The sequence below is a fragment of the Zeus faber genome, assembly GCF_960531495.2.
Source record: "Zeus faber genome assembly, chromosome: 1".
NCBI classification, from domain to species: domain Eukaryota; kingdom Metazoa; phylum Chordata; class Actinopteri; order Zeiformes; family Zeidae; genus Zeus; species Zeus faber.
In genome coordinates this window covers 32280151-32291448 of record NC_137193.1, presented here as the reverse complement: position 1 = coordinate 32291448, position 11298 = coordinate 32280151, and the positions used below count along the sequence as shown (strand labels likewise).

Here is an 11298-nt window from a genome sequence, read left to right as displayed (position 1 = left end):
TCAACATTTTTACAGGGCTTTATTTGGAATAGCGGCTTTTGAAACTCTTTGAAACTTTTTGAACTTTTACAGTTTCACCCTAACTTCTTTCTTGGAGCCTTTCGATTCATTTTGTCAGTCACTTTTTTATGCCTAATTTGGATTACGTTTCGTACATTTCCGTTAATCATCAGACACACCGCAGTCGCTCACACACTTGTTTAGGCTGCTTGTATGTTTTTTTTCAGAGAGCTTTCTGAGAAGACCCAGCTGTGTCAGTGTCTATCCCTGACAATGCGTTGTTTATTTATCCAGCACAGTTTCCGTGGACACATGGAGAGCCTGCGACGCCAAGCGAGCCACGTTGCCTCGGCGACCTCTCTCCCTCTCGCTCTCTCTCTCTTTGCCTCAACTCTCCTTCTCGTCTCACTCCCTCACGTTATCATCCCACAGCTGGGACGTGTCACAACTAAATAAGACATTCCTATAATCTAATCAGCTGACGTGCAAGCCAAAGAGTAACGCCCCCCTTTAAAAATCTTGACAACAAGACAGGGCTGGTTTAGCGAATACAGCAAAACTCAGACCCCAGACATACAGCCAGGTGGGAGGATAGCTTTCTGAGTTGGGAGTCGAGGCCTTTGTGCGATAGGCTGGGGGGGGGGGCCACCCAAGTTGAGTGGGAGAGCCAAGGGGGATGAGCTGACCAAGCTGGTGCAACAGAGAGACCCAGCCAGCTCCAGCTTATGGTGCAGGACTGATGTGACCGCCATTCGCAGTAAGCGGATTACAGGCAATCGGCTCCTCCTACAGTCAACTTTGCCCTCCCTTGTGTTGGAAATCGCAAATATAGAGGGTTGGTGGCCAAAGAAATCCATTGACATGAATACAAATGCAATTTAGAGGACGCGCCGTTTACTTATAACGGAATTTGTTAATGTGGGACCAACAATACTGCTGGCGATGGCCTTGCTGCGGTGCATTAATTGCGATTCCACACGTCCAGGGGATATGTAACGTAGATCTCTCAATGAGTCATGAGAGATTCCACCGGGGGCCCAGAAGTATACAGTGCGTTAAAGCGTAAGACAAGCTCACTCTACGCTGCTAGATTTTATTGTTGTTGGCGTGTTTATTTCAGTGTAAACCTCAGAGGGAGTTTATTTTTTCTATTTTTCCTCTTCACTCTGTAACGGATCGCGAGGAACATCTGACAGCTATTCCGGAGAGATTTTGGTCGTCTTTTTATCTTACCTTCTTAATCATGCAGACAGACTCTAGCCTTCCGAGCGCTCATTTGGAAAGTGTCTGTGTTCCCGAAAGCTCCTCTAGGTGCTCTCACATTCATGAAGGTATCTCTGTCCCTATCATGTTGTGACTTTCAGCCAGACGGGCGTACTCAAAAAGAGACGCGGCGGTCAACCACAATCACATTGTACTAGCTGGACCTCAGCTGCCTCCACGTCCTGCAGCCAAACACTGGGGTGGGGGGTTGGGGGGAGGGGTGCACAAGTCAAACCGTCTTGCTGGATGCACACAGTGCCAGAATTAAATGACCAATGTATAGGGCAGAGCAGAGGGGATCTCGTTTCCCCTGGCAACGGAAAGAGCTTAAACAAGACCTTGTTTGTGTCAGGCCAGTGTCTGGAAAATGGAGCGTCTATAGTGCGTGGAGGGGTGTGTGTGTGTGTATGTGTGCATGTGTGTGTGTGTGAGAGGAAGAGAGATCAACCGATTTAGAAAGACATAATGGAAATCTCTGCGGCTCAGCTAGTTTATTTTTATTAGTCGTTTTTTTATGATTGAGTAATTTAAAGATCTCATTTTGACCAATACACTGACACTGGATTTTCTACCCAGAAATTCTGTTTCATCCAACATAGGTTCAAACATTTTATCGGCCGTGACGACTCACCAATTGTTTTCCCATTCTTTGTGGAACCTTTTTGAATGTGCAAATAAGGACCAGTCTGCAAAATCTTACCATATTTTACATGTTTTAATGAAAACAAGTTGCCCTGGCCCTGGATATAGGAAAGTACAGTAACCTGAATAAAAAAAAACCAGTTCATTCATTACAACTATTATTGTCAGGCACTTGAACCCACGATCATCTGTTTACCACACTATACAGGAAATGCAATTCATAATTCTTTGGTTCTTTTTTTTTCTGTTTCTCCAAGCAAGAATGTCAGCTGAAACCACAGATAGAACAGATAACAAAGCTTCCTGGTTTCTTAGGAGTTATTAACATTTCCAAACAGCTCAGAATTAAAAATGTTCCTTCCTTGCGTAACAACCCTTTATATTTTTTTTTCATACATAAAACACATGGGCTGTGTAAAAAAATTATAGAAAAAAAAGGATAGAACAATCGGCTCAAAAAAAGATTTACAGCAGTATTAATCAATATGACTTAGTGGAATGGTTTCAAAATAAGATTTGGCAAAAAAAATAAGATATAAAACATTGATTATTTTTGTCTCAATCAGCGTCCAACCAAAACAAAAAGCTTTAATGCTACAGGTGGCGCGAGCACTAATTACACAGCTCACATCAGGGAAAACGTAAGAAAAAACAAAAACTTTGAGAAGGTGACAGCGTCCTCAAAGACTACTCATCACTCAGCTGCAGGGCAGCCATGTCTGGTAAGAGTTACTGCAAGTGGCCATGGGCGACTGAACCTGGGCCACATAGTAATTGCTGAAGTTGACGTCCCGGACATAAGGGGCGGGCTGGTAGTAGCAGGTGATATTGGCCAGGGCCGGGATAGCGTACTGCTCGGCCATCACCCGGAGCGCCAGAGCAGATATTAATGCCAGAGTCTGCCTGCGCTCGTGGCCCATCAGGCACACAGTGCTCTCGTCCACCACCTGCCGCAGCGTCACCAGGCACTCATAGCGCTTGTGCTCCATGTCCGCAAAGTGGTTCTGCAAGTAGGCCTCCAGCTTCCGCTGCTGCTCACCAATGTCGGGGAAGTCGATGAAGAAGCGCGAGCACATGTATCGCTGCATCTGCTTCATCTGGGCCTCGGAGGCTGGCCGGAAACCCCGCACCAGCAGATGGCAGTACTTGAGCAGTCCGCCGCCTCGGATCTCCTCAGGACTGCGGGTGGCGATGGTCTTGGTGCGCAGGTGGCCCAGGGCCTCCTGGAAGTCCCCATACATGCTCTCCCCCTGAACGGTGGGGTGGAAAGTCTCCGACATGGTCGTCTCCGAGCAGCGGTCGAAGAGCAGCAGGGAGTCCAGGGTGATCTGAAAGGAGTCCACACTGAACTCAAACTGCCTCCGCAGCGAGTCCACAAACTTCAGCTCCACGTTTTTGCCAGTGTTGTTGGACAGCGAAATGAGGCTCCAGCGGTCCGTCTCGTTGCACACTTTCACCAGCTTCTGGACATACGCCTCCTTCAGAGCGAGAGCGGTGATGCGCTCCCTGCACACTCCCTCCGGCAGGAAGTCCACCAGGCATTCTAGAACCACGTCCTTCACCAACCGGAAAATTTTGTCGTCGGACAAACTCAGGCCAAAGATCAGGTCCAGATCCTTGTAGCCCAGGCTGTTGTCCTGGTGTAGAACGTGGCTGGCTGCTGAACCGTTGAGCTTAACATCACGCACCTTCACACCCTGCTCCTCCAGTCGAGCCCGGACAACCTGAAACATAAAAGAGAGGAAGAGAATGACAAAGAGAAAACAAGTTGAAGGTTACCTGTATCCACAAAGATAACAATCAGAGCAGGCTTACATTGGAAATACATGCTTGTTCAAGTAGGACATGGTAAGTCAAGTGGAACATAAAAAGGCGCCATTACACAGTAACCTATCTATTTACTAATCGACTGACAAACACACAAGGCTAAAGTGGACTGAATAAAGTAGACTAATATAGTTCAATTCTGCAAGGTTTAAAATACATGAAACTCAAGAGTCAGGGGGTAGAAAAGTAAAGCATGAAAAGAAGTTTTGCAGAATGTGGGAGGCGTGTCCTTAGCTTCCTGGGTGTCTGGTAGGGACAGAGGCTGGGCCTACGAAAACAGGGCACAGAAACTGCATGGACTAGGTATTGTGGTGGTGGTGTCATCAACCAGCCCATGCAGCTGAAGAGATCAAGAATCTAGACAAGATTATTCCCTCTTTAGGGAAGTGGGGGAACACTAATTTTGCCTCGGATAGTCACTTGAAAAGTCCCAAGTTCCAACAGTCTACATGAAGGGGGACACGACACAGACGTAAACAAGTGAGATAAGATGGGCAACATGACTGAGGGCTTGGTAAATGGAAAACAGCCAATTTAAATTATATGGAGTATATGGAGTAGCAAGCTAGTTCAGTGAACTTTTACATTTTTTAAACTTGCTTATCCCTTGCCTGTTATATTAACGTAGCTTGTCAAAGGCATTGTCTGGTTATTGGAACACACAAACACACAAAATTGTTACTTGGGGGGGGGCTGCTGTGTTGGAGACAGCTGAGATGTATGCCTCCTTGTCTGTTGCTGACACTACAGGCAAAGCAAACCAAATAAGAACCCATTCTTAAAGCACTCAAAATAGTTTCACTCAATTCAATAGTACAAAACTGTTTCTTTAAAAACAAAAAACAATATAGCACTTAATAAGTGAAGGTATCCTCTCTTCCAGTGACTTTGACCTGACTTTGACTTTTGTTGACAGTGGTTCAACATGTTCAGCATGTATGGATTCACCATTACTTCACTATTTATTGTTATCGATATTATAAGCTCTGCATGTTTAAGAAGCTCCATCAATGAAAGAGTATTTTTGGAGGCCACGGTGTGGATGGTCACAGTAGCGTGGGTTGCCAATCGGCTTACCCAGAAGCGAAGGTCGAGGCTTTGGTGCATTTTTAAAAGCCCACGGAACCACAAAGAAGTGGAAGAATTTTATGTGCCGCCGTACATTCCCCTTCACTAGACTTAATAACGTCAAGTTTCTCACAGTTGTTAACAAAATGATTTAGAGTTGTCACAGAAATATGCTGAAAAGAGCAAACGGGCCTACTGTATGAAAAAGGACACCCCAGTTCTATTGCACAACAGGAAATAGTTGTTCCAATGTCCAAAGTCAGCTTTCAAAGCAATCCTTCATAGGCACGGCTTCGCTGAGAATCTGCTTTCCAACAAACACAGTCCATCTCCAGTTTTTTCTCCAGTATGTTTTAAATAGTAGGCCCAAACTCTTAGAACAGATGGTCGCGGACAAAGATGAAAATCGAGAGAGCACTAAAACAGCCCCAGAACTATCTACTTTTTTCCGTCGTGATCAAATCGCAGGGACTGCCATAAACAGTTCATAACAACGTGAATACCAACAAAGCCACACTAGCCGCAGAGTCCAAGCAGGCATCTAAGAGTGATAGAAATGCACAAAACCTCAAATAAAAAAAAACACAATGAAGGAAGTTCCTTGTGTTTCACGGCAAAGAAAGGCCCCAGCCGTGGTGTTTTGTTGGGCGTGCAGAGCGCATGACTGGCGCTAACTTTTAACAGCACGTCGTAAGCAGCCCCCGTCAGGGGGTCCCCGAAGGAGTGTGTGCTGGAAAGCGCAGCTCAGCAACTCCTCTATTCTTTCGCTCAATGTCGTAAAAAAAAATAACATTTGACGTGCAAGCACCTGGTGAGCCGAAAGAGAGGGGGGAAACACTTCCGCTGACGTCGAAGTTGCAGCCTCGTAAAAAATAAAATAGTCAAATAAAATGGAAAAGGTGCCGGAAAAGCCTCCGGTGTTCAGACTCTGCGCTGTCCCGCTTCTGTCTCAACTGCTTCCCCCTTTTTCTAATTCGAGTTGCGGCCTGAACTTTTTATTACGCCAGTTTAAGAACAACCCCCCTCCACCCTCACCCACAACACCGGACCAATGCCAACCCATAGTGGCCTTGGACGCCTTGTGAGAAACGGAGTACGCTGGGAACCGAGTCAGTGTCTCCATGCCAAATGGACTGCTGCAAAGGCAAAATTACAACTCCCTTACCTTTGCATCCGCTCCAAATACAACCAACCAACCAACCAACCCCGTCAGTCAGTCAGTCAGTTGTACGGTAGCCTGGTATGCAAAAATAGCTGATGATTATGATAACTGGTTCTTTATTTTATCATTTCAACTGCAGAACGTTCCTCGTTTCAACGTGCACTTGCACCAGAATGCATCCTGAGATTTAAAAACAATTCTTTTGCATCCAAAAACGAAGTAGAATCCACCTCTATATATAATAATAAATACAGATAGGGATTTTAACTGTGCATCTATTATACAGGAGTCAAAAAAAGAAGAAGAAAGAAATTGGTAATGCCTTCTTAACTTGGCCAAATTGAATAGACCTACTGGAAAGAAACGCAATAAAATAGATATCCATCTAAATTAAAGGGATTATCATTCAACATCGTAAAATAACCGAAGGAACCTCGCCGTGGATCTGTCTGGTCCACGGAGAGAAAGCGAGCACATTGCTGTTGTCATGTTGCGCCGGCCCTCTCAACAATAGGCCAGCTGAGGGGTCGACTTACAGAGCCCAGCGGGAGCAGCAGGAGTCAGAAGAGCGGTTTTCACTTACCACAGTGATACCTTGTCAAGACTTGACCCACCGAACCCGCTGTTTTTTTGGGGGGTTTTTTCAGGAGGGATCTAATCTGAGCTCTGCCCCAAATCTGGGAAGGGTTCGGTGTTGGCTTCCGTGGAGGCGGAGGCTTTGCTTTTAGTAACAATGTTCAGGAACGAGGAAGGGACACCGATGCAGACACCAGGGATTAAAGCTTGTCGCCTCAATAAGAGCAGGCCAACAAAAACGTAATTAGCCCTCCATAAAGCCAAAATGTGAACCCACGGAAGGAATGGTGGAAGCTGCAATCCACTGTGAACGAGGGCAGGGTGTAGGTGAGACCGCCGGTGGGGGTCGACTTGCTACGATACAACTTGCACAGTAGCCATGCCAGAACAGATGTTATTTAAATACAGCCTTTAAGAAACCACACCGCTGAGGGGTGTGCTTGTGATTGTCAGTGTGAGTGTGTGTCAGGCACCCCAGGGCAGGCACACCTCCATTTGAGCAAGGGGGGAAATATTTGGGGGTCCCCAGTTATTCCACAGGAATCCGTAAGAGTGGAAAATGAGTATTGGAGATATCATCTTTAATGTCTAATGTAAGATGGTACAGTATAGGGCCATAGGACCTTCTTATAAAAGGTGATCTGTGTGTGTGTGTGTGTGTGTGTGTGTGTGTGTGTGTGTGTGTGTGTGTGTGTGTGTGTGTGTGTGTGAGTGAGAGTGAGAGTGTGGTTGTGTGTGAGTGTGGCTGTGAGTGCACCACTACAGTATATGCGTGTGGTGTTGTTTTTTGATCGTTTCAGATGAGTGGGGGGCTAGATTTCAAATGTAATCCAGATTTGAGATTGAAATAAGTAAAAAAGTTCCCTGAAATCTCCAACCGCATTTGCTGAGTGTATTATTCTGGTGCTAATAATCACAAAACCTGTAAAATGTCTGTGGCTGCGAAGTGCATTAGTGAGCTAGTGGAAAATCACAGTCACAGCATTAGATCATCCCTTCTTGTGTCTGTGTATCAGTCCTTTCTTTATAGGTAAATATATTGATAGGGCAAATAATTTAGTATTTCTACAAGTATTCTGGAAGGCTGGGATGATTTGAGTCAAAGTTCAAGAATCTTCATGAAACTTTATTTTGCACAGATTTGAAAATCAGACTTTTCAGGCATTTTGAGCTAATGTAGCAATGGACAACTTGTCCAAGTGCATTAACGAGACAACTTTGCTGGGACTGTTGAAAGAAACGGGCTCTTTCAGTCTAACTGTGAGAAATCTCCGCTGGAAAAAAAACAAACCCATTAGATGGAGTATGTATCAACAAAAAAAAACCTGTTAAAAATCTGTTTAACCTATATATCCATACACATATATGTTTATGTTTTTTTGTTTTGTTTTTTACGTTTCCTCAACTAACATTTAAATTCATCAAACCTTAAAAAAAAAGGTTGACAAATTTTAAGTTGATCCAGTCTCATTTTTTTCATTGATCTCTATTCTTCTATATATATATATATATATATATATATATATATATATATATGTATATTTCTATTGCTATTCCTGTGGGTCTCACCTGCACGATCAGCCGCGGCTGAACGGAGAGCGTGGGGAAGTTTCCGCGCCCGTGTACCGGGACGCTCTCCCCGAGGATGGAGTCAAGGCGCCGCACCTGGTCCCAGGACAGCACGCTGAAGCGCCGGCTTCGCGCCGCCTCATCTTCGGAGGACATGGCGAACCCCTCTTCCCTCTTGTTGTCCCTCTGCGGTTTATCGTCGGGATTTCCAGTGCCCCCGCCCCCCCCCCCCCACCCTCCTCCCCCCCAAAAAAAGAAACTGCAACAACCTTAAAACTTAATAAAGGAACTGTGAAGATGTTGTCTTCACCCCCGCGCCGGTCGTTGAACTTCACGCACAAACAAAAAAAGATAAAATCAAATTAAAATATAATAATAATATAATAATGATAATAATAGTAATAATAATAATAATATAAAAATGAAAAACAACTGGAAGCTTTGGATAGTCTTGATAGTGTCCGCACTTTTAAAAGATCCCTTGTCCCGCCCAGGCGCACCGCACTTCGAGCTTCTACGGACTCTGGGAGGATGCAGAGGCTTTTAACCGAAATGGGATTAACGTGAGCGTCCCTCCATTGGCTGGACAGTGGGATTTATGAATATGCCGGAACACACAGAGGAGCGCACACCCACTTCCCTCCGTGCGTCAGACTCTCCTCCTCGGCCGGAGCTCGGCGGTGCAGTCTCGCTGACAACAATGCCGTTAACACCGGTCATGGTTTTTGAATGGCCAACTAGTGAAACTATTGCGAAATGAGCCTAATGAGTCTTATTAAAATGTTGTTTCCCATCATTTCGGCTATTACTGTTCATCACACGACCTCTCTGAACTTGACCGTTGAGAAACGTACCACTCTGCTGCAGCTTCCCAATGTACAGTAAGCGACTAGACACAGGCAGTCTCGCCATTTCCTGCTGGCAAACTACTGAAGCCAACGTTATGCAAAAAATTGGAAATACAGTTATTATAATATTACATGTGAATGCTCAACAAATACCACAATACATGTGACTATACTGAAGGTAGCTTATAATTTGCGATGCTATGTGTTTTCAGTTGATTCTTACATCATGTTCTACAAATGGTGGCGCTATTTCGACACATAACAATCAGGAATTAAAAGCAATTGAAAAGGACATAAAAGCAACTGTGCCGTAGAGTAAGGATATTGGCATTTATCCATCCATCACTACACCTAATTTGTCACAGGATTAGGTAAATCTTCTTCTCCTTGTTCTTCTTCTGTTCTTCTTCAGACGCGAGGTAATAATTAAAATAACTGCCCTGTGGCATTCTGTGCTGTAGGAATCCTGTTTGGATTTATGTATGACATATGTAACTTATGTATGAAACGTTGTCCCATTGTCGGTTGCAACTACAGTATATTCCTTGTGTGATTAAAAAAAAAAAATTATATATATATATATATATATATATATATACCAAAGTGTGGCGGAAAAGAGAAGGGGAAAAAAAAAAAGAGAATAGATTTATTTTTGTGAAAGGTGACGTACACTTTTCCCAGTGCAGGATACCCAAAGGTGTCCAAAGGTGAAAGTTTACAATAATCACCATGAAGGCCTACAAAGCATGCGACTACTCTTCCCCCACACACCCACACACATATGCATGGTACACATATTGGGCCAATGTGTTGACAGGTCAAACAGTGGGCTGTTTACCTGTCAAAGTAAAAGGCCCACATTTCACAACATGTGCAACAAGAGGACACATATCTGCTTGTTTTTTTCTCACCAAGAAGGGGTATTTCATTTTCAGAAATAGTACTTACTTACTTAGTAAGTACATAGTAATCATTTGTAATCAATAGCCTTTATATAGATATACCAATAGTTAATTCTATGGATTTTTGTAAATTATTATTATTTTTTTATATATATTTTATATATCACTAACCAACCTTCCCCAACAAATTCCTTGTCTATGAAAACGTACACGGCAGAATAAACTCATTCCTACTCTGTAATTCTCAGTCTGATTCAGATTCTGACATGATATTTAGTCGGATGTCTATGTTGAACGAATGGAGCTAGGAATTACAATCCGAAAAAAAGGCCTGGTAGAAGAGAAATTGGGGAGGATTAGTAAAAAAAAAATAAAATAAAAGATTTGTGCACCTTTCGGTCAGGTGATCCTTGCTTGGAGGAGTTATGTTGCAGCTCTTCCAGATGCTCAATTTCTAGAACCAGCTGCCTAATTCTGCCCCCCACCCCTCGATATAATGGGCCTCGGTAGACACAATCTAGTATGTATAACCTGGTAGCATGGTTCCATTTGGTCCATGTAAAGGAGCACACACATGCCCGAATAACTCACCTTCTTGTTATAAGATCGGAGGAGGAAGTTTCATGCAGGGAGTGGAAATAATAGGAAGTGGAACTGAAAATAAAATTGTTTAAAAGAATCCCGACTGAGTTAAAGTAAATGAAACAAGTCCGTCCACATTTCCTTCTTGGCAGCTCTGATTCCAAAACAAAATGCACTAATCGTCGCTTAAGGTTCACAAGCTTCAAAATAGTTGAACTGTGTGGCCCTGATCCCCGAGATTATGTAATAATTCAACGGTGGGAAACAAATTTGTCATCTTTTCCAGTGTGATGAATCAAGCGTCTGACAGGTCAATCAACTCTAATGATAAATATAATACATATAATCCAAGAAGATGTGTGTGTTGCTTATATGTTTGCACTGAGGGAGGAACTGAACTGGTGTCGGTGTACAGTGTCAGTGTCATCTTTTCCCAACCTGTCCCCCTTCAACCCCGTCTTGTCTCGTCTTGTCTCGTCCTTATCTGCTTCTTCCCCCAGGTTGGATGCCTTCACCACGGTGCTCTTGGGGGCATTGCCACCGATGACCCTATTCTACCCACACCAACACACACACACACCCACACACACACACACAGTCACACTTACACACACTGACTAGAATAGGAGATTAGGAAAACCAGCACTGACACTCACTGGACAGGACAAAATCCTTCCTATCGATAAATACAAACCACAGAACAGGAAATAATCATTAAATAATTATTATAAATCATTTTAATAATTCACAGAAACCTCAGTTACAGTTTTCAACATGTGCATATTCACGTGCATATTCAGTAGATTCTATCTCATTGCTCTTGGCTGCACAATGTTCCCATGCGCACACCACTTTTTGT

General features: G+C 43.8%; 1 protein-coding gene across 1 annotated transcript; it reads right to left on the bottom strand.

Annotated features, from left to right (window-relative positions):
• Nucleotides 1-1959: 1959 nt before the first annotated feature.
• On the bottom strand, nt 1960-8305 carry LOC307231117 (terminal nucleotidyltransferase 5A-like). The gene is made up of 2 exons (XM_080001691.1): nt 8108-8305; nt 1960-3629 (listed from the first exon to the last, which is right to left on the bottom strand). Exons 1-2 carry the CDS (start codon nt 8261-8263, stop codon nt 2604-2606), a joined length of 1182 nt encoding a protein of 393 aa, XP_079857817.1. The 5' UTR covers nt 8264-8305; the 3' UTR covers nt 1960-2603.
• Between the last annotated feature and the right edge of the window lie 2993 nt (nt 8306-11298).

What these genes read in the sequence shown, in the direction of transcription:
- LOC307231117 (XM_080001691.1), bottom strand. Translation starts at nt 8,263, where the DNA reads ATGTCCTCCGAAGATGAGGCGGCGCGAAGCCGGCGCTTCAGCGTGCTG. An exon ending in AGCCGCGGCTGATCGTGCAG is followed by an intron (nt 3,630 to 8,107) that starts GTGAGACCCACA and finishes TTTATGTTTCAG; the next exon opens with GTTGTCCGGGCTCGACTGGA.